The sequence below is a fragment of the Paramormyrops kingsleyae genome, chromosome 5 (genome assembly GCF_048594095.1).
Source record: "Paramormyrops kingsleyae isolate MSU_618 chromosome 5, PKINGS_0.4, whole genome shotgun sequence".
NCBI lineage: Eukaryota > Metazoa > Chordata > Actinopteri > Osteoglossiformes > Mormyridae > Paramormyrops > Paramormyrops kingsleyae.
Genome location: NC_132801.1, coordinates 39,613,715 through 39,639,460, shown reverse-complemented (window position 1 = coordinate 39,639,460; position 25,746 = coordinate 39,613,715). Strand labels below are relative to the sequence as shown.

Sequence of the window (25,746 nt, the reverse complement as noted above, 5' to 3'; positions counted from 1 at the left end):
CCAAGAACCATCCGCTCGTTATTATAACTGTGATTTCCCCCAATTTAAACAGGAGGTTTTTACATCCAGCCATACTCTGGGTTGAAGTTTTCAGTCAGCTGTGACCTTAGAGCTCTGTGATCATGAAGGCAGCATTGTAGATAATGTTGCTGATTAATGTCTGAGAAAAAAATAATAAATGAAAGCATTCTTATCCTGCTAATGTTGTGAAATCTCTTTGTTGGCATACTTGATCCCTACAGATACCCAGTGCCTTTCATATGAGCGTTTTTGGTATGAATTTAATTAAAAAGTTTTATATGTCATTTATGTCATTGGGAATGAGGATAGTGAGCTTGACACATGGCTGATAGTAGGACCTGCCTTGGAACCTGAGCAGGGCATATAGATATATAGAGGGAGAACTTACCAAGTGCTGGTTCTGCACAGTCTTTGTATTGTTCTGGGGTACAGAAAGGAGAATCACCTGAAGACATAAACAAAAACAAACAAATGCATATAAATTTGTTATCCAAACAAATACATGCAAACCCTACATGCCCCAAACTTATCAAATATTTTCACCAGGAGAGATGTGTCACGCCCAGCTCCGTCCGATCCTTGTGTGTGCCACGCCCACCTCGTTACCTCGTGTTAATCCCTGATTGTATTCACCTGTTGCCTGTTCCTTTTTCCTAAGTCTTGTGTATTTAGTCCGTGTCAATCGTTATCCCCCAGATCTATCATTGTATTGTCCGTATATTCGTGCCTGTCAGTCCTTTCGTGACAATTAAACCCTGTTTACCCATCTGATCTCGCCTGCTTCCCCGCTCGCCTGCCTTGCGACTCTGACAAGATGTTGGGATTGTGTTTTGTTTAAACTGTCCAGCGGAACAGCACTATTTCAGTATCATATATAATTTTCATGTTAAAAGCTTTATAATTCAGTATTCAATAGGATAGCTGGAGGTGGATTTACCATAATGCAAGTGTAGGCAGCTGCCTGGTGCCCTTCATTTGTACAGAATTTACAGAAGTTACATTTATGGATATAAGATAATATGGTCATTTAAATAATAGCAACGTGTGATATTTTTAGTGACAGTTTTCAGAATAGGCAATGTTGTCCCCCGTCCCAGTTGCAATGGACTGATCCTACTTTGAGACTTTACACTACCCAGCTGTCTCGTCACACTGGAGTTTAGTTGTAGGCTACCGGGTGCTTCACTATCAAGCAAACTGGCACAAAGTAGCTTTACAGAAGAGGAAAATGGTGCAAAGACACAAGATTAACATTACATCTACCGTGTCTTTGACAATATCCTGCTAGAGTGATAGAAATATTGTGAAAAGATGTGGAGAACACAATTAATGGAATGTATGCAAAGACTAACATTAGCCTCAGGGGCAGAGTAAGGCATAGGCTATCTTAGGCTACAGCCTAGGGCCACGGCCAAAGAGGAAATGGTTAAACTTCCTAAATTTGCCTAATATATTTGTCACCAATCAGTGAATTTTAGTGACAGCACTCCCGCCCTCACCCTGATCTTGTGTGTTACCACTGGCACCTCACACTTTGATTAGCATATTACTGATGTTCCATCATTTTCAATTCCCTCTCATTTCTTTTTAGGATCCAAAAAATAGTTCAAATGGCCCACTTAGGGGGTCCATGTCAGCCTATGGCCCAGAGAGAAGTTATTCTGCCCCTCAGGACACTATAGTAATTCCTCAAAATAACTCCCAGACACAGTGGTCTAATAGCTCATTGCAGACTCACAACAATCAGTAAAAGCAGTGGACACAGCTTTGAGTGGATGTCTTATTGTTATATCCATAAGAACATAAGAAATTTACAAACGAGAGGAGGCCATTCGGCCCATCAAGCTCGTTTGGGGAGAACTTAACTAATAGCTCAGAGTTGTTAAAATCTTATCTAGTTCTGATTTATAGGAACCCTGGGTTTTAGCTTGCAGTGCACTAGCAGGTAGACTATTCCATACTCTAACTACACGCTGTGTAAAGAAGTGTTTTCTCAAATTCAGTTTAAAATGTTGTCCCGCTAATTTCCACCTATGGCCACGAGTTCTAGTATTTAAACTAATATTGAAGTAGCCATTTGGCTGAACAGCATCCAGACCCGTTAGAATCTTATAGACCTGGATCATGTCCCCCCTTAATCTCCTTTGCACGAGGCTGAACAGATTCACCTCAGCTAACTTCTCCTCATAAGACATTCCTCTAAGACCAGGAATCATTCTTGTAGCCCTATGTTACACCCTTTCCAAGGCAGCAATGTCATTTGTAAGGTATGGTGACCAAACTTGCACACAATATTCTAGGTGGGGTCTTACCAAGGAATTATATAAGTGTAACATCACCTCCCTTGACTTAAACTCCACACACCTAGAGATGTAACCTAACATTCTATTGGCCTTTTTAATTGCTTCCCCACACTGGTGAGAGGGACATGGAAGCATCAACATACATACCGAGATCTTTCTCGTAATCAGCTACCTTTATTTCAGTGGAACCCATAAAATATCTGTATTTTATATTTCTGCTCCCTGCAAGGATTACCTTACATTTATCTACGTTAAATTTCATCTGCCAGGTATCAGCCCAGTCTCTAATTAAATCAAGATCCCGTTGTAGCCTCTGTGCTGCTAGTTTAGTATCTGCTACACCAGCCCGCTCTGCCTGTCTAGTCCCCTAGTTTCCCCTCAATTGTGGCGTTAAACTAACTTAAATACAAAGGTTTACTTTTTGGGGGGGATGAATTAAGCCAAATTAAATAGTAGCGGGTGCACATCCTGCAGTTCCTACGCCCCTGCAAATAAATAAATAGTGTTACGAGTAATAACAAAAAAGTGAGGAAATTAGACAAAAGCTGAGTATAAGGCTAGGGAAATAGTGCAGTAAAAAAAGCAAACTGAAACAATTATATTAGAAGTCAGTATAATATTTTTAATTAGTTTAAATGGGAATAATATTAATATTGCTAGATAAATTTACCGTGTTCCAACTAACCAGGCATTAATAATGTGTAAGTCAAAATAAGGTGAGGGCAGTAGTGAGACTGGACTGGAGATCGAGTGGAACAGGCAGATGGAAAAGGAGCAAGTGGAATTGAGGTGGTTACCTACCGGGCATGTGCACCATCCTGCAGTTGCAATTCTCCACGATGTAGCGTGTCTCGCAGTCAATGCGGCAAGCTGTAACACTGTATACCTGGAAGAAGCTGGATTCCAGCGCTCCCGAGTGGCATTCGCCCCACGGTGGAGGCAGGTAGGTCAGCTGCAGGAGAACAAACACCGCTCTTCTGGTGCAACGTGCAATAAGCACACTAGTAAACCTTCTCATCTGAATAACAGTGATAATGCTGCTGGTTTAAATCAGGCTATGTAGAAATAATTGACACATTTCAATTAATCATGTAATTTACGGTGTATGTCAAGCCATTTAGAAAGATTTGATACTGTGCATAGTACATGTAAATTCATTTGACGTTGCAGTGGCAAATCTCAAATACTGTGCAAATCACACAATTCTTTAAATTTGGCCCAGTTTCTGCAGGGGACTTTTATCTGCTGGTGAAATTATACAGTCATTTATAACATTTCTTAACACTTGCAATAACTGCATTCTGGAACAATATCAGTTTCAGTTGATTACAGTTTCTACTTTGAAGCCACTGAAAAAAATCATAAAATTAAACCCCTCCTTCATCATATTATTTTACTATAAGCTCTTATATATAGACCATAGTATACCATCTTCCATAATGACTATTTCAATCCAGTAGAGGATCATCTATTCCAGGGCAAAATTCGATCCAGAGCCATTAGGGTGGGGGAGGGAGTGCTGTCAGTAAAATTCGGCAATCAGGGGAGGGGTACAATCCCCAAACCTAAACCAATCAGAGCTGGTTTGGGATGAGTTGGATTGAGGAGTGAAAGCAAGGTAACCAATGTGTGCTCAGAACTTGTGGAAACTCCTTCAGGTCTGTTGGAGAAGCATTCCAGGTGGCTGCATCTGGAAGCTGGCTGAAAGAATGCCAAGAGTCTGCAAAGCTGCTATCAAAGCAAAAGGAGGCAATTTTGAAGAGTCTAAAATCTGAGAAAATGTTGAAATGTTTCTCTTTTGTCTTGGTCATAACAATATTTGATATGTATTACTTCATTGTCTCAAGGCCTTTTACTAATTATTAGTCTGAAGTGTTACCCTGTCTTTGTTTCCCACCAAGTACCAGATGTCCAGTGTAAGTCTCGTCGGCCCGTTATGACCATTCTTTAGACCAAAAATAGTAATTGAAAACTGGGCTGGGTTTAGTCCATCTGTTTTGGTCCACATTTAGCCCAAGATGAATGTCTTTTTCGGACCACATATAGCCCTAATACAGCCAAGAAAATATATTGCAGCAAGTGGGGAATTATCACAATGAGTATTGTGTTGTGTATACTTCACCTAAATCCTGTGCGTTATTAAATATAATCAATTTTATATTTAAGAGGAGTTATGTCACAAGGTACAGTGTGCAACTTCATCCAGGAACCAGTGACCTTCTGCATGTTTTATGGTCTTATCTTGGACAATCGTACATTTTTTTTTTCGTAGTTGCTCACTTTTGGCATCTTGTGTCAAATATAAACCAGGTTTATAATAATAGCTTCACGGCACCTATGGTGCTCGTGCACTCACACACAAGTTGGTGAGCATGACTGTGATTAGTAACTCAAAAATTCAAAGTCAAAACAGTCACAAAAGGACGGGAGTAGCGGAAGGACGGATACTCCACTTATAACACAGAAACGTGTGTTTGGCTGAAGTATAGTCAAGCTAAGTAGTGGCAAGGTAAGCTGAAGGTCTTCACACAGTAAAACTGGATTTGGTGACATTTTCCGTTTGAACTGAGCACAGAAACATAGATAGGTGGGTATGTGGTGGTTTGTTTGTGGCCCTGTTTTTAAAATATATATAAATATGAAAAAAAAAACTTCACTCTTACTGGTGCAGAATTTAGAAGCATTAAAAACAAAAAAAACTTTCCTCTTAATTTTTTGGCATATATACAGTATACGTATATTAGTGCTGTCAAACGATTAAAATTTTTAATCAGATTAATCACAGGGTTGCTGTGGATTAATTTTGATTAATCACAATTAAATATCATTAATTTTTAATCTATATTAATCACATTTCATTTTGCATGAGCAAACAGACTCAAGAAAAAAGGTAATATATATGCACTTAACATGTTTATTGAACATCTTGAACACGAGTCGGATGCATTCCATCTGCCACAGAAGTGCAATACCATGGACCCATATCAAAAAGCAAGATTTTTTGCTTAGCCGGACAACTTGTCAGATTTAAGGTACCTCAGTTTAAATGGTCTTTATCTTCGTTCACTTACAATTAGCTCGAACTACCGTAAATCCGACAAATAATCCAACTAATCATGAAATCCAATTCTAGCACGGTAAATTGCCATTGTTAGCAATACCAGTTGATAACACATTACATCCGGTGCTTTACGTATAAAACTCCGTAGCAACACGTCCACAGATAAGTTGGACGGTATAGTGTGTGCGACTGATTTAATGAGCCACAAATGAGAAGTAGTGCTTAAACAGTATAAAACTACAACTTTCCCTTCTATTGATAAAGGGCGCAGCCATCTTGGATTCTGAACTCGGGATCCTTTGTGCTGCTCCGAGATATTTCTCGGATCTCCAAGAAACGGGACCGCGCATGCCGTCACTTCCGGCTTCAAAACTCGGAATCCAACTTGGAATACGAGTTCCCAGGGCAAATGGAACGCACCAAAACTGCCCGAAATGGGTTGACAAAGACATTTCAGTGGCCTTTCCACCCTGTCGCTAATTCGATCATGACTAAACTCTCACCCTTCCCAACGCTGTCCCACTTATTTGCTAGTCATCTAGCCGCTGTCTATTTCTGTGTTTTTCTTTGTCATTGCAGCTGCTGTCAAAGAGTGGAACTGCAGTGCCACCGACTATGATGTATCTTGTGCCATGGAAGGCCACCTACAGCATGTTCCTGGGCGAATTTTATTTTTTGTTTTAAGTTTGTTTTTCTCCATTCAATAACATGACCCCTAAATAAATGTTTTATTGGTACTCTTTAGTCAGTTTCATGTGTTTTGTGAGTTTGTTTATTATTTTGTGAGTTAAGTATTATTAATAAATTATATGAATATAATATACAGTATTCATATATCGCAATAATAATAAATTAATGGTTAACTGTGCAACCTAGACGATAGACAGATGTCTTTTATAGACGTCTTTTCAACGACCCGAGAAACACGTTTTTTTACCTTTCACTTTTCAACCAAACTCAATGTTTTTGAGGTGTCTGACAAAGCCATCTTTTCAACAACTTTTTCCTGGGTGGGTTATCCTATACTGTTAAAACTCTATTATAAACATTATAATTAGTTATGTTGCAAATTTAGAGGTAAAAATATATTTAAGAAAACTTTTTCTCCATCAGCCTTCCTGACCAGGATAAAAAAAAACAAATAAAAAATGGTTGGATGGATAAAATTTCCAGTTTGTTTCATTAAATATAGTTTTGAAAAAGCGTAACTCTCCTTTAAATTTTACCCATTTGTCCTTTTTAATTTTGTTGTCAAGGCTGTGAACATAAAAAGCACATTTATTTTATTTTGATAGTTAATTCATTATGAACATCCTACTGCTTTAATTGCAGTTTAAAAATGAACCTTTAACTTTAATATATTTTGTTTAATTTATATTGGCAGCACTGAAGTATTGCTGCAGTGTAATTTATGGCCCAGTACAGTCAAACACCTCATTCTCATTTTACGGAGGGCTAACTCAGAATAACATAAACCAGTTAAGCTAAATGGGAAAGGAAGGGCGTGTTTTAATTTCCCCTAAATAAAAACATGGCTCTTTTAATCTTGTTCATTTTGCACGTTGTTTCAGGCTGGTGACCAAGAAAATACAAATTACAGGAAACAACCCTCCTGATATACACAATTATCATTTTATTTTACGGTATTTTCTTGTAGTAGCCACCAGATGGTACTCTTTGGTGGGAGCTGTTGGTTATGCCATTCAAGCTAATCGAAAATATAAGGAACAATAAGCAAATTATAAATTAATCCTGCCTACTTAACTAAAGAATAAAAAGCCTCTTAATGTAGACTTTGAGAGATCCAACTTTTTGAATTTGGGAGAAACTATATTCATGCCAACAAGCTAGGGTTAAAGCAACTCACTCTTCAAACAACAGAAATGTTTGCACATGCAAATACAAATACCCATAAAGACAAGGAAAAAAACATTTTTCTGCTGGGCTACCCAGTCTTGCACTCCATGAGACACACAGACAATGGCCATGGAGCTGGGGGCTAAGGGCCTTGCTCAGGGGCCCAATGGTGACATCAATCTGCCGGCCCTGTGATTTGGACCTCTAACCCATTGAGCCACATGCCACGCCAATGCCTCAATTTACAACAGGAAGTCACTTACCCTCTGTTCCTGTGTTGAGACAAAGGTCTGGAACCCGGGCGAGACCCCGAACCCCAGCTCATGAATGAAGGGGGGCTCTGCTTGGCTGTGGATCTGCACCCGGATCCCTGCTTCAAATGCTGTCTCCTCTGCAGAAACACACAGAGAAGCCCACAGTGGTAGCTGTCCATGCCAACCGGCTCAGTGAAAGCCCACAGTGAGTGGTGTCCGTGACAAATGGATAAACAGAATGCACCTGAAGGCATCCCCAGGTTAGTTATGTTGCCCTATTCTCAGCTACACAGTCTAACTGGAATTGCCCCAATAAAAGCTCTAGCTGTATAAATAGATAAAACTGTAAGACACTGTAGAGGTGTGGTGGCTCAATGACTTGCAATGAGGCCTCACACCAATAGGATTGTGGGTTCGGTCCCTAGGGGCTTTACATTGCCCTTAGGATCCTTGAGGGACTGACATCCCATCCAACTTGCAGTTCATTAAACAAGCTTCAGGTTCATTACAATCCTGTTCCTTACAGGTGGTTTTGTAAAATTTATATATTATAAATGAATCAACATAAAATGAAGGCATTTTACCAGTTATGTTGTTTAATCTATTAACTTTATTACAAACTGGTGATGTATGTTTCTTCCAGCTTTATAGTATTGACTGTAATAAAATTTTATAATATTTAATACTTAGAAACTGCATTTGATATTTCATGGTTTGACTGCTGAAATATGGGGGGGGGGAGGTGTTTTGTGACAATATTCCATAAATTAATGTCATTTAAATGGTTATTTATAAGTGTGTCATTTAAACGATTATACAAATTATAATTTAAATTGCCATTTAAAGGATTATTTAAATAATCATTTCAATTGTTATTTAAATGATTGATTAAATGACCATTTAAATTATACCAGTAACCAATAAAATTATCTATCAAAGTCACCCATCAAACTCAGTGGGAGGGCTCTAAACAAAACTGTACATCTAACTGGTTACATTGCGAGCCAGGTAACAATGGATCAATCTCACCTAATCCACTGAATTCAAGTTTATAACTGCATTTTGTACAGACACGTCCTAACTGTTCCTAACTGATCCTCTATTAACTGTTTGGTCACGACTGTAACTAGGGATAAGATCTGATTTAGGAAAAAACCCACTAGAGATAAACAGTTCCTATGCCATTGTTATTATCCTAACTTAAGGCAGGAAAAGTCATAGCATAACGATAAACATAAAATAAAACATACACGGAAACACACACACACACACTGACATACCTATCCAAATGGCGACTTTCCATTAATTTCTATGGGAAAAACACTAATCTCAGTCATGGTATCCTTAACCCCTATCCAGCCCTAACCATAAGTAACCTAACAAAATACTTTTAGCATTTTTACTATTTGGATTGCAGCCACAGATTTTGATAAAATTGGGGTTATCCCCAAAGGTAAGAAAGTTTCAGGTTTTACCACACTTTGGAGATAATTTGGTCCCAAAATGCAAATAATTTAAATAACATACAGTATTTTATAAATAATCATTTAAATTACAATTTAAAACATAATTTAAATAATCATTTAAATGGGATTTATTTATTTATTTAAGATTGTCCCAAAACACCCTCCACTCTGAAAGACACTGCAGGGTGAAATAGCTAGAAACTGTCCATCCATTCATCCATCCATTAACCACTTATTTTGGAATGGGTGACCTGAGTCTAGGGTACACACTAGATTAACACATATTTAAGTCTTATAGTTTTGTCTGTAAAAACTTTTTGCATCTTTCAGCTTATCATTGTCCCTGTGACCATGATTGAGTTGGTGGATGGATGGGTGGAACTTATCATTCTACCAATCTATTAAATTTGCGGAATGGAATGACTGGGGGCAGGAATTATAATTACAATAAATATTATAAATATTACATTTTAACATATATATTAAACTTTAAAACTGATTCAAACAGAGGCTGATGATGTGCTGTAAAGGCACCTGTAAAGGCAGAGGTTACAGTCAGTGTGATTAATGATACCAAGTGAAATACTGATTGGATATTTACTGAAGCTATTCAGGGTAAGTGCTCTGCTCAGGGGTACAAAAGCAATGTCACTATTAATTCAGCCGCACGCTGTTTACCATGTAGGTATTTCTTTCCAAAAAACCATCCAATTAGAAGGATCAAACCAAAACCACAAAACCACAAAGCACAGCTTCTCCACATCCCACAGGCTGCTGCAGAATACTGCTGCTTTCTGCCACCGTATTCAGCCACATATGCTTTACTATGCTATGTTTCATTTTTTGAGAAAGATATGTTTTGATTCGTGATATTAAGCTGCCTTGTATGAAAAACTGCACATAATATGTACATTTTTTTTAGAATGTAATGTTATCAGGTCAAGAAGCTTTATATTTAAATTGAAATCATGTAATGGCAACCTAATTAGCACTAAAGCGCTCTTTAGTTTTAAGCATTACAGCTGATCACCTGGACTTTTAATACAAAAAGTAGCTTCGGGAGGAGAACAATGGGAGCTGGACTGATCAAACAGTGGAAGTGTGGCTTTATTTACAAAGAACCGAGTAATTTTTCACCTCAAAGCAAATAAATGAATTGTGCCCTATACACAAACAATAATATAATCATTGACATTGTTCCTTCTCTGTAATAACATGCTTGATGACAGCCTTCTGCAGACCTCTGATAACAAATGAATGGTTCCCCCATGACCTGCTGTGGTATCTAAGCATTTATCTGTTTTGCTATCTCTGTGCAACCAACGGGCCATGCCCAGCAGCAAGACAAGACAACAATATTAAAGAGCATATTTCAAAAGCTGATGAAACACATTTAACAACTGCTGTTTGCTATGTTTTACACAAGCAATATTCTTTTGAAGATAACACTAAACAATGAGCAAAATGAATGTGTGTGTGTACACTGTAGAGCTTTAAGTGCACTGTATCATTCACAACATTTGACAAGTAATCAGCAGGACGTAATGTATGTATAAGGCACAGTGACAACTCTGGGATCAGACTGCAGTGTTTTTGTTCTGGTAGAATGGTATTTTAAAAAATGTATGTAAAAACTACAACCTTTTCATCTCTACTTTTATTTTACATTTCATAAAAAAGTATGTTTATGTAAATGAGATTGAGTACCTAATTGACAGAGACAAATGATTGTTACAGTTTATAAAATAAAGTAGTATATATTAAAAAGGCTGTAAACAATTTTAGGTGTAACAGAAAGCACATGAACTAATGGCAGAAGTAAATACAGTAAAGATGATACAGACGACCATCCAATTTCACTTTTGGCTTCTTTCAAAGCTGTATTCATTGCCAGTAACAGTGGGTGACAGTTTCCTGAGTAACCAGTATTATAACTGAGTACATTCACCCGTGTGTTAAAAGCAATGTCACTATTAATTCAGCCGCACGCTGTTTACCATGTAGGTATTTCTTTCCAAAAAACCATCCAATTAGAAGGATCAAACAAAAACCACAAAACCACAAAGCACAGCTTCTCCACATCCCACAGGCTGCTGCAGAATACTGCTGCTTTCTGCCACCGTATTCAGCCACATATGCTTTACTATGCTATGTTTCATTTTTTGAGAAAGATATGTTTTGATTCGTGATATTAAGCTGCCTTGTATGAAAAACTGCACATAATATGTACATTTTTTTTAGAATGTAATGTTATCAGGTCAAGAAGCTTTATATTTAAATTGAAATCATGTAATGGCAACCTACAGTAATTAGCACTAAAGCGCTCTTTAGTTTTAAGCATTACAGCTGATCACCTGGACTTTTAATACAAAAAGTAGCTTCGGGAGGAGAACAATGGGAGCTGGACTGATCAAACAGTGGAAGTGTGGCTTTATTTACAAAGAACCGAGTAATTTTTCACTGTTGTTGTTGAATTTTGCACTGTTGCTGTTTGCTATGTTTTACACAAGCAATATTCTTTTGAAGATAACACTAAACAATGAGCAAAATGAATGTGTGTGTGTACACTGTAGAGCTTTAAGTGCACTGTATCATTCACAACATTTGACAAGTAATCAGCAGGAAGTAATGTATGTATAAGGCACAGTGACAACTCTGGGATCAGACTGCAGTGTTTTTGTTCTGGTAGAATGGTATTTTAAAAAATGTATGTAAAAACTACAACCTTTTCATCTCTACTTTTATTTTACATTTCATAAAAAAGTATGTTTATGTAAATGAGATTGAGTACCTAATTGACAGAGACAAATGATTGTTACAGTTTATAAAATAAAGTAGTATATATTAAAAAGGCTGTAAACAATTTTAGGTGTAACAGAAAGCACATGAACTAATGGCAGAAGTAAATACAGTAAAGATGATACAGACGACCATCCAATTTCACTTTTGGCTTCTTTCAAAGCTGTATTCATTGCCAGTAACAGTGGGTGACAGTTTCCTGAGTAACCAGTATTATAACTGAGTACATTCACCCGTGTGTGTGTGTGTGTGTATTAGTGTGTATTAGTGTGTGCTATGTGTTCACAGCCAGAACTTTGAGATGTGTTGGGGAACACATCCATTAAAACAATGTCAGACAAAATCAACTAAAAATATCCTCAACAATATTGCACAGGCAGGTATTAGACATAGTTATTAACCTGCATAATTTACTACACAAATGATATATACTCAGCTATCATCTGAGTGTAAGGATTACCATACCGTGCTTTTGGAGGTGACTGGCCTTATCACTCGCAGTGGATTATGTCAGAATTGCAGGGCTAATTCAGAAAGGTACCACAGCTGAAGGCTGTCTACTTACTGTCGTTTATGGATGTCTTTTAATGCAGTCAGAAATTTTATCCTACATGCGTATAAAACACACTGCTAACTTTCCCTCAAACAAAACAGCTAGATGAAATGCCATGAAATGCCTTACCTACTTTTACTTAAATACATTATTCATGTATAGTTGCCAGACTTTTGGTATACATTTTAATAAATGTGTTCAAAGGTGCCCTACCTTCAACCTTACCTGGACATGTGACCCTGATTCCTCATTATTCATCTCATTAATAATTCAAATTAAACTCAAAAGAGGAAGAGACCCATGGATTACATCAGGTTCTCTTGTCAAGTTGATTATTAGGTGGTAGAAGATGCATTACCAGATGCTATCAATCACATACCAAAGATGGAAAGAGAGTTTGATGACAAACTGCAAATTTGGCAGATGAGATAAAAGTAGGACAAAAAGAAAAATGAAACTTCGGCTAATGAAGCTGCTGTTTGGAGTAAAACTGTTCTGTTGCTTCACTGTTCGCATAGCAGTTTACATAACATTTTGTTAGGTCCTGCTTTGAGGCACTTGGCCATGGTATAAGGACAAATTAGGACAAGAGTGTAAAACATTCCCTTAAAATGAAAGGAAACAAGAAAAAAACAGAATTTGAATGTCCAGAATGAGAAATCTGCAGTCTGAAGGGAAACCATTTGCCAATGTGAAAATCAGCATACAGCACATGCAAAGACTGAAACTCCTCTGTTCCAGGATGTTGTTGAAGTATCTGCTTAGCAGAATGCTATTCAATGGTGGGAGGTTCTGTGTGCGAGATTTCAATACATAGCACGTAGGGAATACATTTTTATAGTTAATAATATCACATATACATCTATTATTATATTAGTGCTTGTTTTTTAAGATACATGTCTGGTTTATATCGGAAAGGAAAAAAAACCACTAATTTACTGCAACACCACAAACATAGAAATATTAAATTTTGATCAAGTCACATTTCATTATAAAATAATCTAGGAAAATATGACCAGATACCACTTAATCCCAAAAATCACACTATTTAATATTGCTTTCCTGTGTTTCTCCCACAAGGATAGCCAAAAAACAGAAAATATTTATTGATATCATCTCATGACATTTGTGTAATCCTGCGGTTGTAAATGTCATGTACAGTACAAATATAAATAGGCTTTTCAGTTGATGACTGACATGACTGATGTTACCAGCCAATATGTAGTTTATCAATATTCAAAGTTAGCAGAACCAGAGCTGAAGACACAACTACTAAAATAATGGAGATGATTGCACTGGACGATCAGGCATTTTCCATTGTGGAGGATGAGGGATTTCGTCGTTCATTCACCACTTATAGTAGGCTTCAAAGTACTGACCCGTGACTGAACCCTAGAAACATGCAGGGAAGATAATGAGCTTAATTACCAGTTCAAACTAAATAGCATCAGCTAGTGAAGCAGTGAAGAAGGCAATGACTATGGGCTGTATTAGAGTGAACTTCTACATTTTCATCCTAAGTGACTATAGCAGCGGTGACCAATCTTATCTGCAAAGGGCCGGTGTGTATGCAGGTTTTTGGGGTAACCTTTAGGTCAGCTGTTCAAATACAGAACAGAAGCTCCTCTACTTACAAACTTTCAACATACGAACTTTCAGAAATACAAATTGTGTTCGTTAGGCTCCCGTTTCCTGTAGCAATATCAATTTTTTTTCTGCGCACCAATTCCGCCTAGCACGACTTCTGGCCACTACTCCCGCCGCACACCAGTGTAGCGTGCGTACTCCCAGCATCCTAATTCTTTGTACTTGCGTATACCCTTAAAGTGATGTTGAATAACGACTTACGAACATTTCAAGTTACGAACAGCCGTTTGGAACGTAACTCGTTCATAAGTAATGGAACATCTGTATAGGGCTGCATTTTAGATTTGAGTTTTGTCAGTAAAGTACTTTATTTGATTTGGCCATCCTTGCAAATTTCATCTAACACATGCAAATTTAGAATTATTCTAGTTGTTGTTTTGTTTAACATAGCATTTGAAGTTGCTCTCACCATCTGCATTAGTGTGATAGACAATTTATGGCAGAAAATGGCAACATTTCTAACACCACAGGCAGCACCACTTTCCTGTGTTATGCCAGAATTATAAGATGTGTGGACTTTGGGACCAGTTCAGTGAAACAATAACTGTTCTTTACAACATTTGGTGTGATCATTACTGACATTCTCTCCCTAATTTTTCATTTTGCTGGTGCTCTTAAATTACCTAAGAGTAATGGAGAAAAAGCTTTCAAAATTATGCCATTATTTATGCCATCCATTGGCTATTCGAGGAAGAAGATAACACCTCCAAGAAATGATCTCCTCTGGGAAATAATTAACTAGGTCTGAATGCTTGCAGATGCCTGGAAGGGGCTCGTTATCTACATCGGTATAGCATGGCCCATTTCCTCCTCTTCCCATGGTGTCTCCCAGGTGGATTGCAGGGCTGCTTTCCCATGTTGCTGCTAGGTGTCTCTGAAGACCTTTCCCTCAGCCCTTTGGGATCTCATTCTCTCCTGGTTACTCATAATTGTGTAAAGACCAATAATGTTCAAGTCAGGTTTGCCAAACTGGAGCTTTTTGTCTTTATTTTCACTCCACCTCCAGCTGCACTGTATTCCTGTGTATCATATTCCTTTTTTTCTTGACTGCCCTTCTGTGCAACAAACACCTGTGCTTAGGAGTAACAGATGTATTTCTATGCAGCAATGGAGTTGTCTGAAAAGATCAAAGTTCAAAAGGTTCATGTTTTTCATCCTGCCATCCTGGAGCTTATCCCAGGAACTAAAGAGGCAGGTATACCATAGATAACAATGTTTTTTAGTTTTGCTGCATATAACACATTTTACATATATTTGCCCCAACCCAGCCTAACTGCACTTATGCCTAGTCAATTACGTTTATAATGGCCTTCACCACTTGTAAGTTGCTTTGGATAGAGGAATTTGCTAAATAAAGCAAATGTAAATTTGTCATTGATCATGGCATCTAATTACAAAGAAATGTAATAAAAAGTTTTGGAGAAACATACTTATAGATTAAATAAGCCATTAAGAATAAAAGGAAATTCTAATGAAATTTATATATTTTTTTTATCAATATAGTGCTCCATTCAGTATAATTCATTCCATCTCATCATGGCCAAATCACATGCTATGTAAATACAGATATAGATATATATTATATTTTTATGCTGGATTGAAACATGCATTGGTTACAACAAGCAGCTTGCTTTGGATGTATTCTGTCACTTGTTTTTTTATGAGAATGAAAAGTATTGCAGTTATACTGGAGACAATTGAAATTTTTGTGCTTGAAAAGTATGAAAGTGTCTTGGAAATGTTGTATCGTTTCATGGCTTGCACAAACACGGTGTGCTCACAATCCTCCCAGGGTTAAGACTGTAGCAGATGGTATCGTAATACACAACAGATGCACTAGCTGCACCGTCGTCTGTTTGTGACAAAAATCTGTTCAGCTTTTTGGAGAGTCACAGATCTACTCTCAAAAGCCTGCACCCTATCTGCTGCTTGACACTGTAGACAGACCGTATAACATGGCCTGTGGATGCTCATACTGTATCATTAATGCCAAAAACACATGTCAGAGCTCACATCCCCTGCAAACTAGCGGTGCAAGCACAAACAATCCAGATAATGTCACAGGTGGGTGGTGTGGCAGATGAAGCCATCTATACTGATTAGAAGCATTTAGCCACTTCTGTGATTACTTACCTTTCTCCTTCTAAGCAACAGAGCATTTCTGGCTTTGCAGTCATGATGTTTTAATTGATTTGATGTTGTGCAACCAGTACAGTGAAGCTGACAGTGAGCAGCAGGGAGTAGGTGTGCTGGGGAAGGCCTCTGACAATAGGGGCCCACATACAGTGCAGCCTGTGGTATCAGACAGCAGGGAAACTGGCAGCGTTTCCCAGTGAGCAGGTGCACAGGTGCTCTAAGGAGCCTACTGTACAGGACCCTCACTAAGCAATGCTCATCCAGATTTTATATGCATGGGCAACTCCAAGTAAAAGCTCTCTCTTGGGATCATCAATGCTGTTTCTTCCAAACATTCTGATAGTCACATCTATTGTAATTGCAGGGAAGGCACGAATGCAAACACCGCCAGCTCTCTTTAACAAGTGATTTTTCCACATAACAAACAATGCCAAAGTGCATCTCTTTGAAAACCCTTTGTTAAATAGCTGGTTTCCAGGCTTCGGGAGTTAAAATTTTTGTGTTATGTAATATACAAATTTTCAGCTTAACTGTGACTAGAGCAACTATTAACTGTCCTTATTGCATCAAAATTATGTTTGTCATTTGACTGGGTTTATGGTGCCATTGTGGGTCACCGGGAAGCACTGATGCCCCACATCGGGAGGGTAAGGGGTTTGTATCCTGCCTATATTGTATGTGTGTGGAGTTTGCATGTTCTTCTTCTGTCATGTCAGATTCCTCTTGCAATCCAAAGACATGCAGACAGGCTGCCTGGCATTTCCTGCAGTGCGTGATTTTGTGGCTGTAATCTTCCTGTAATTGACTGGCATCCTATTCAGCGTGTACCAAGCCTTGTGCCCTGTTCTGCCTGGGATAGGCTCCAGGCCCCCTGTAACTGTATTCATAATAAGCAGTTGGAAGATGGATGGATGAATTCATTAGGTTTATTGAAGCAAATTTCAAAGCTGCTATATTGATACCTGGTTTACCGCATAGCTTATACGCTTATTTATATGTTATATGAATTACATTATCATTTAAATTTACATTTATGTATCATATGATTTTATCCAATGTGACATACAAGTAAGGAAGTTAATATATACTGTACAAGCAATTGGCTGTCAAGGAGCCAACTTGGGTATAAGTGCAGGTAGGCTGAACTCCTTGATGTAAGCAATTCCAGAATGTATCATGATTACAGCAGGTTGCAGTATATTTTTGTACAGCTGCATGATTCATTATCTTGTACAAGGGTGCAGGTGTGTTCCCATTTGGAGATTAACTTGATTCTTTGTCAGAAATCCATGCTTGTTCCACATTATTTTATTGAAAATTTAGCCATACTCTGAAATTAAATAGTAGAATTACCTCAATCATAATGAAAACACACACACAAATAAAACTATTTTCTCTTTTTACAGTTGGAGGTAGTAGGTATTTACGTTACACATAGCTTATTATTCTGTCAAAATATAGAATTCTAAGAGAAGGGTGACTGTTATAAAATGAATGTTGCAGTGTAGGATGCTCTGAAAAAACTAAACAAATTGATAGAAGACAAACCTGTGACATGGCATGAATATGATAAGATCAAAGTGATTGTGAGGTCAGATTCTACTGCCGCACTGCAGCCATACCCCTGGAACTAGTCTGCTTCACCAAAGTATTCACAGTCATTTCAGTTTGGCTTTATTGCCAATGCTAAATGGTGCTCTTGATTTACTTTGGGGCATGCTTTTTGCCCCTTTTTTGAACAACCATCTAGTGTTAAAAAATTTAGCACATGGTTCATGAAGCATAATTTTCTCCATCACTACTATCTCTTCCTCTAGCCATGAGGTTTAATAAATGTGTTTCTCCTGTTATTCTGCCAGCTGAGCATCTGCCCCAACCACCATCTTACTGCGAGTGTGTTTCTCCTGTTATTCTGTCAGCTGAGCATCTGCCCCAACCACCATCTCACTGCGAGTGTGTTTCTCCCGTTACCCTGCCCGCTGAACATCTGGCCCAACCCCCTTCTTGCTTGTAGTGTATATTGATTCTCATGGGTCTGCATGTGTTCCTGCCTTAACCTTGTCCTGGCATCTCAACCTTTGCTTCCATTTCTGACCACAACTCTTAAGCTTAGGCTCCCTAAGTTTTGTGCCCTTGTCCCTGATGTGTCTCGTTACAATTTTTAGATATGTATGCTGTCTGATGATGAAGAATGATCCATTCCTGTTTAACTTTTCCATTTAAACAATATAGTTTTCTTACATTTTTTAGGCAAGTGTAGCCCCATCTTATCCTAGTGTAGAATGTGAATGTGATGTCATGAGGTTGGTTGGCTTGGAAATCCTACATTAGTTCACATTAACTTGCAGGCATGCAGCGGCTTTTTGTGAAACAACACCTGTAATATTATGTCACTTTAAACTACAGCTTTCCAGTCTCACTTCGTCATCTAGTTTTAAAAACGTGGTTCAAACTAGAAATGTCATTAACGTTATATTGTTTTATTAGCCCTGAGTTGAACTGCAATGTGTATTCTGTACGTGTGGTTCCCATTGTCACAGTCTGGGGTTGTTGATCTTTGGTGATCTTTACGAATTCGCTCGCAATCTTAATCAGCAAGAATGTCAGAGCATTCTTCAAAGGCTTGTCATTCTGTCAGGTCTATTGCAGAGCAGGCTTTAGTTCATTTTTCAGTGAGACAAAAACCTTAAACCGACATCAAAATGGTGCAGGAACTATCTGGTGAAGATGGAAGGCAAATCGTGGCTGAAGCTCATGGCCTGACCAAAAACCTCAGCGCCATGGGGCATGCTGTATATGAGGCAAGCTGATCAGAGGAATCAAAGCAAGAAAACCAACCAGCTACTGTACCTAGACCTCTGTGAAGCTATTACAATTATGAGACATTTCTGTGCGTGCATTAAACTTTTTTCCACTGAAAAAGTGTTACTTAGCAGGAGGAGAGAACACAGAAAAGAAACTCTGTTGCATGTTCTTATTAATGTACATTGAAACTTAATGTGTGATTTCCTCATTTGAGGTGGGTGTTCATAGAAATGATAAGTAGAGCTTTATAAAACATTAAGTCTTTAATACATTAAAAACTTGATTCTAGCGATGGACAAAATGATGCTTCATGAACTCCAGTCAGCCATAACATTAAAACCACCTGCCTAATGTTATGTAGGTCACCCTTGAGCTACCAAAACAGCTTGGACCTGTCAAGGCAAGGAGTCCACAAGACTTCTGAAGGTGATCTGTGGTATCTGGTATCAAGATGTTAACGGCAGATCCTTTAGGTCTCATAAGTTGCACGATGGGGCCTAAATGGATTAGACTTGATTGTCCAGCACATTCCACAAATGCTCAGTCGGATTGAGATCTGAGTAACCTGAAGGCCAAGTCAACAGATTGAGCTCTTTTTCCCACTGCCATCGGGAAATATCGTTGCCATCAAGGGGTGTACTTGGTCTGCTACAATAATCAGGTATAAGGTATGTGTCAAAGTAACATCCACATGACTGCCAGGATCCAAGGTTTCCCAAGAGAACATTGCCCAGAGCATCATATTGCCTCTGCTGGCTTGCGGTCTTCCCCAGGTAAACAATGCACACACACCCAGCCATCCACGAGATGTGACAGAAAACATGACTCATCATACCAGGCCACATTCTTCCATTGCTGTATATTCTAGTTCTGATGCTCACAAGGCGATTGTAGGTACTTTCGGTGATGAACTGGGGTCAACATGGGCACTCTGACCAGTCTGTAGCTACACACGCCATATGCAGCAAGCTGTGATGCACTGTGTGCTCTGACACCTCTCTATCATAGCCAGAATTAATTTTTCAGCAATTTGTGCTACAGTACCTCTCCTATGGGACTGGACCAGACAGGCTTGCCTTCCCTCCCTGCACACATCAGTGCTGTGTGCAAGGATACTAGTGGAGACTGAAACAATATCTGTGCAAAGTAAAAAATTGCAGTTTTTATCACATTGTGGGGAAATCTGGCCCCCATAATGTAATAATTACAAAAACACACACAGACACACAGAGACCTGTAATCATATCTTTGTGGAGACTGCTCATTCATTTCTATGGGAAAAATGCTAGTGCTAACCATGACAACCTTAACCCCTACCCAGCCCTATCCATAATCATAAGCAACCAAACAAAATACAAGAGTTTTGCATTTTTTAATTTTTTGTTTTCAGTCAGGGATTTTTAGAAAATTGAATTTTCCCTTATGGGGACCAGGAAAAATGGGTATTCATCAAGTTGTGGGGGCATTTGGTCCTCACAAGGTAAGGTATATCTGGACCACACATACACATACACACACACACACACACACACACACACAGGTTTGTAATTGTATATTTGTGGGGACTCTCCACTAATTTGGGGGACTATGGGGAAAACTCTAATTCCAACATGCCAAACTTAACCCTTACCCAGCCCTAACCTTAACTATAAATAACCAAACTATATCCAAGACTTTTCACATTTTTCATTTTTGAAATGCATTCTCAGATCTTTGTGGGGACCTGAAAATGGTCCCCATAAGATCAAAATAACAGGTTTTTATCACATTGTGGGGGATATTTGGTCCCCCAATGTAATATAAACCTAATCCGCGCGCACACACACACACACACACACACTCGGGGACAGCATTCCTGCCACAGCCAGAGACTAGAGAGAAAGATCAGTCTTGAGGTCAGAGTGCTGCCCGCTGACTTATCCTCACAGCACTCATCACTCTTACAGATTATTACTGCATCATTAATTCAGTCAGCCTCACCAGGTCAGCCTTTGCAAAACACAGAAAGGCGTGATCTAGCTGTGCACAGCACACACAGACAGGGCTTACCTGTCTCTCCCCAGACCGGCAGGTACTCGTCCTGCTGGATGTCGAGCATGATCTCCAGCCCATTCCCAGTGCCCCCCTTCACCGTGGTGCGCAGGGTCTTACCCTCCTCCTCCGCGTTAAACATGTAGCACTTCCCATACCTGGTGAACACCTACAAAGAGAGAATATCACCTTTAGTTATGGACCAGCTACTGCTGTCTGGGTCTCACGTGCGCATGGCTCAGCAGGGCAGCATGTCATGCCTGTAAGTGGAGGGCCACCAGTTTAATTTCCCAGCAAAAGCAGAATGCCATTGGGCCCCTGAGCAAATCCTTTAACCTCCAGTTGGTCGAGGGACTGATCCTGCTTCCTATCAAAAATGTGTATTGCTTCAAAAGTGTGTGCTCAATAAATAAAATGGCGGGGAGGGGGCAGTGCTTCTTGCATGTCACATTTAACTTTAATTTTAACTAATTTTAGTACATTTTAGTTTTGTAAACAATCATAAAATATACAGAACTAATAATGTCTTTGATGTATGGTTGTTTATTTTTTTTATCAGGTGTTTAAATTGATCATATAGCTCCTGGTGTATTGATTTACGTGTAGAAAAAATAAAACTATAAATAAATAGCCTTTTTGAAGAATTAACAATAATGTACACGTAAATTGGAATTAAGGCTGACTTTATTAATCTATTTATGCTTGTTTGTGCAATTTTTCTTTTCCCCTTTTCTTCACTGTACTCCAGCCATCCATCATTGCACCACTCATTGGGTACATGCCTGTGCTGGGTCTCATCCCAGGCTGCATATCCATCATGAAAAAATCTTAGATTTTAGGAAGAATCCAGAAGGTACACAGGGAGACATTCTGCATGAACATGCATGATATTGCCTGATTAACATGTGCAATAATATATCTCTTGCACTTACTGTGTGTATCTTCTGGTTTGTATTTATTCCTTTACCTGTTGTTTTGTACACATGTGATATGGTGGTGTTATGTAGCCATTTATATAGAGTTCTGTGTTTTGTTTTGTTCCTACCCAGCAAATTAATATTTCTTTAATTAACTCTTGATTGACGTTGCTAACTCTAGTAATTATCTAGGTCGTTGTGTCATTATAGTTGTGCATTACAATGTAATAAATGTAGCTTTTTAACTAATCACTATGGTTGAGTCAGCTGGAGGTCAGTTGCATAAGTGATAAACTGCTGGATGGCCTCTGAATTGAGTGTATTGGACACACTGCAATTGAATCAGTAACTGAGTTGAATTAATCAAATATATTGAGTATTGCCTTGCATCTTCTGAGTTGATTTAGTAAGATGTAGTGAAACCACATCAGCGCTAGAGCTGAATTGATCAGACATGCTAACTTAGCTGTCTCTGAGTTGAATCAATGAGATATATTGATATTATGCACTAGATTGGACAATCAGTCAGACACTGTGTGAGACTGTAGCTGCCTTTTAGTTCCTAAACCAAAATCAAATCGTTTTTGCACAGTGGCCATGGATATAGCTTCATCAACCCAAGGTGAAGGCTATGTAAGATCATTGGCCGTGATGAATGGGGTTACTTAAAAGTAAGAGAGACTTAGAAGTATTCAGACCAACCCTAAATTAACTAAAGATCATAGCTAAACCGAAATAAACCGAAATAAGCTAGAGCCAGATTTAATTCAATGTTTTCCCTATCATTATATTGGGGGTTGCTCCACCCCCCCAACGGCACCTCCCGCGCCTGGGGGGGCGGTGAAGGTCAAGTTACTTTTATTTAATTTTATTTTCTATATAGCGCCAGATCACAACAGAAGTTAAGGTTACCTTTCCTATAGAACAGGTCTATACATTGTCCTTTTAATAAACAAACTAAATAGCCTTATGTTATTATTCTTATTTACACAACAGCTTGTCATTTTTTTCTCTACACAGTCGCACGTTTACAATTCTTCTCTGCTCTCTGTACCACACATGGCAGAGTGAGCCATGTGTGGTACATTCTAGAGCCATATCAAGAGGCTCTAGAAATGTTCTTTCAGAAGCCCAGAAAGATACACTGCAGTGACAAAAGCTGCACACTTTGTGGATTATTGTCATAAAAAGAAATGTTCTGATGTTTAGTTCAGTTGTTATATTGACTGCTGTCATTAAAAGAAACACATGAACACCATGAATCCTGTTCATCAGGGTCCCCCACCCCCCACAAAAGCTGTAAACCTAAGGGAAACACTGTACTTTGTGTTCCTTTCAAGTGCGAACTAAAGATCTACATGCATTAAACACCATAATCTGCTGCCTCAGTGCAAACTCAGGCTGACTGAAGGGCAGGGGTGGAAAAATAAACAGGGCACCTATTATGATGTGTGCCCCCCACTAGTAGAATGCTCTGCTATGTTTGGTATGTAGTCTTTGGTAAGTAGTTTTCATCCCTGATTAAGATATTTCAACAAATGTTTTGTGAACTACAGAGGCAACCTAGATATTACATTTTTACTTACTTACACATAAGAAGGGGGCGACATGGTGGTGCAGTGGTTAGCACTGTTGCCTCACACCTCTGGGTTCAAGTCTCTGCCTGGGTTACGTGTGTGTGGAGTTTGCATGTTCTCCCCGTGTCGTCATGGGCACTCTGGTTTCCCCCCACAGTCCAAAGACATGCTGAGGCTAATTGGAGTTGCTAAACTGCCCATAGGTGTGCATGAATGGTGTGTGAGTGTGCCCTGCAATGGGCTGGCCCCCCATCCAGGGTTGTGCCCTGCCTTGTGGCCATTGCTTCTGGGATAGGCTCTGGACCTCCCACAACCCAGTAAGATAAGGGGGTTGGAAAATGGATGGATACACATAAGAACACCATGAGGGTACATTATTCATCTACTTTTCTCATATAGAAAACTGTATCTCATAGTGGGGCACCATGTCTAATTTCCTTCACTGGAAGGGCACCCACCATATTTTTCTCTTCATCACAAGCGTACATGTTTGCTTACTTGGAAGGGCACTCCAGAGGGCACTTCATCGTGTTTGCTCACTTGGAAGGGCACTCCGCCCCTGAGCCCACCAGAGAGCTGCCTAGATGAAATCTGTTGTTGGGTCAGTAGCTGGTTCCTTACATAAGCATTTTCTAAATTAACCTAAATACTCTGTTTTGGTTATACAGTGGTACCTCGCAGTGATGGGCGGTAGCGATGCTACATGTAGCGAAGCTATTAGTTTAACTACATTTTCTAGTAGCTTGCCTGTAGCGTCACTGATTTCTGAATGAAATTTATGTTCCAGTAGTTACGTTATTTTTTTGATCAAGTAGCGATGTAGCGTCCACAAAAGCTACAATTTCCAGGACATGTCTGGGAAAAGCAGAGGTTTCCTCTGCAGTATGATTTTGAAACGCAACAATCAGACAGAAATAAAGCATGTTCATGCGCGACCTTGTACTTTGCTTCTACTGCCTGTCTATCGAAACACGCATGCATATGGCAGTGTCATGAGATCGATACTTCAGTTTCAATTTCTGTCCTGAATACACTGCGGCTGTCTGTGTAAGCGACGTGACTCGGCGCCAGGCAAGCAAATAGGCTCACTTGCGCGTGCACGCACACACGCACACACAGTATAATATTTACAATAAAGTATTGAATTAGTGGGCCACCGAACCATTCTCGCAACAATTAAACAGCAGAGATAGTTCGGGGTTTAATCACCAGATGGCGTTTATTACACCCGTATTACTGCAACCCACACACTCGCACTGCCCACCGTGCACGTCGTCCCGTTTACTCCTCACACACACGGTGGGCGCACGCACACATACACGCACACTACGTACAACAATAAACATTAACGATTATACATGACATAACACACAGCACATTTATAATGACACAAGCGATTACTGAGAACTATTTACAATTAAGCTGGCATCAGTCCAACATGCTGCGCTGCCCGCTGGTACAGTACCTCCGCGCTACAGTATTTATTTACTTATAGACTTGGCCCAAATTCTGTCCTGGGTTTTAACTAATTAATAAATAAAAAACCCTTAAAAGTAATGAAAATGAATCCAGCTTTAGCAATTTGATGATGCATCCAGCTTAGTTAAGTATAGATACAAAAGTATAGATACAACACAGGGGTCCCAGCAAGTGCAGCCTGTGAAAGACTGTTTAGCGTAGGAAAGGATATTTTCAGACCAAAGAGAAACCTTCATATGTGTGAATGGAGAATATAACATTTAAATAGGAGTTACTTAATAATTTATGTTATTAACGAAGTATTGTAATTTCATGTATAGATATGTGACTATTAAAAACCATCATAAACATGTTTATCAATCACTGAAAGGTACTGCTAAAACAGAACATTCTCTCTCTCTATTTTTTCAGATATTGAAGAGATATATTAAAGACATACATCTACAACAAGTTTTTTTATACATTCCACAACCATTCTTGGGCATAATGTACACTTCTTTGTGTTTCGGGTGGTTCTTTGGGGTGCTTTTGGGGGATGTTTGTGTGTTTGCAGCCTGAAATACGGTTCGCAAACCGGTACAAAAAAAATTCGAACATCTGGTTCGTGAACAGGACTGTTCGTGGGTCGAGGTACCACTGTACTTTTTTTTCTGTTAAAGAAATTAGGAAAATTCCAGACAAGCCTTTCAGCTAATGAAACTAATAAATACTTAACTCACCATAACATAGTGAAAGTCATTTGGTTACCCCATAATATTGCTCTAATGGGAATACATTAGGTGAAAGGTGCTACAAAAATTAGTTGCAATTACAGTTAATTTACACTAAACACCATTCTTG

At 38.9% G+C, this 25,746-nt stretch overlaps 1 protein-coding gene across 3 annotated transcripts in view; it reads right to left on the bottom strand.

Annotated features, from left to right (window-relative positions):
- The window catches only part of LOC111834523 (acid-sensing ion channel 2-like), a 426,530-nt gene that overhangs the window by 13,775 nt on the left and 387,009 nt on the right, over positions 1–25,746 (bottom strand). For all 3 annotated transcript variants that reach the window (XM_072712731.1, XM_023793904.2, XM_023793907.2), the window contains 4 exons: positions 20,952–21,102; positions 7,506–7,633; positions 3,126–3,276; positions 410–466 (listed from right to left, as the gene is read on the bottom strand). In XM_072712731.1, the coding sequence (XP_072568832.1) occupies positions 410–466; positions 3,126–3,276; positions 7,506–7,633; positions 20,952–21,102 (487 nt within the window). The remainder of the gene's footprint in view (positions 1–409; positions 467–3,125; positions 3,277–7,505; positions 7,634–20,951; positions 21,103–25,746) is intronic.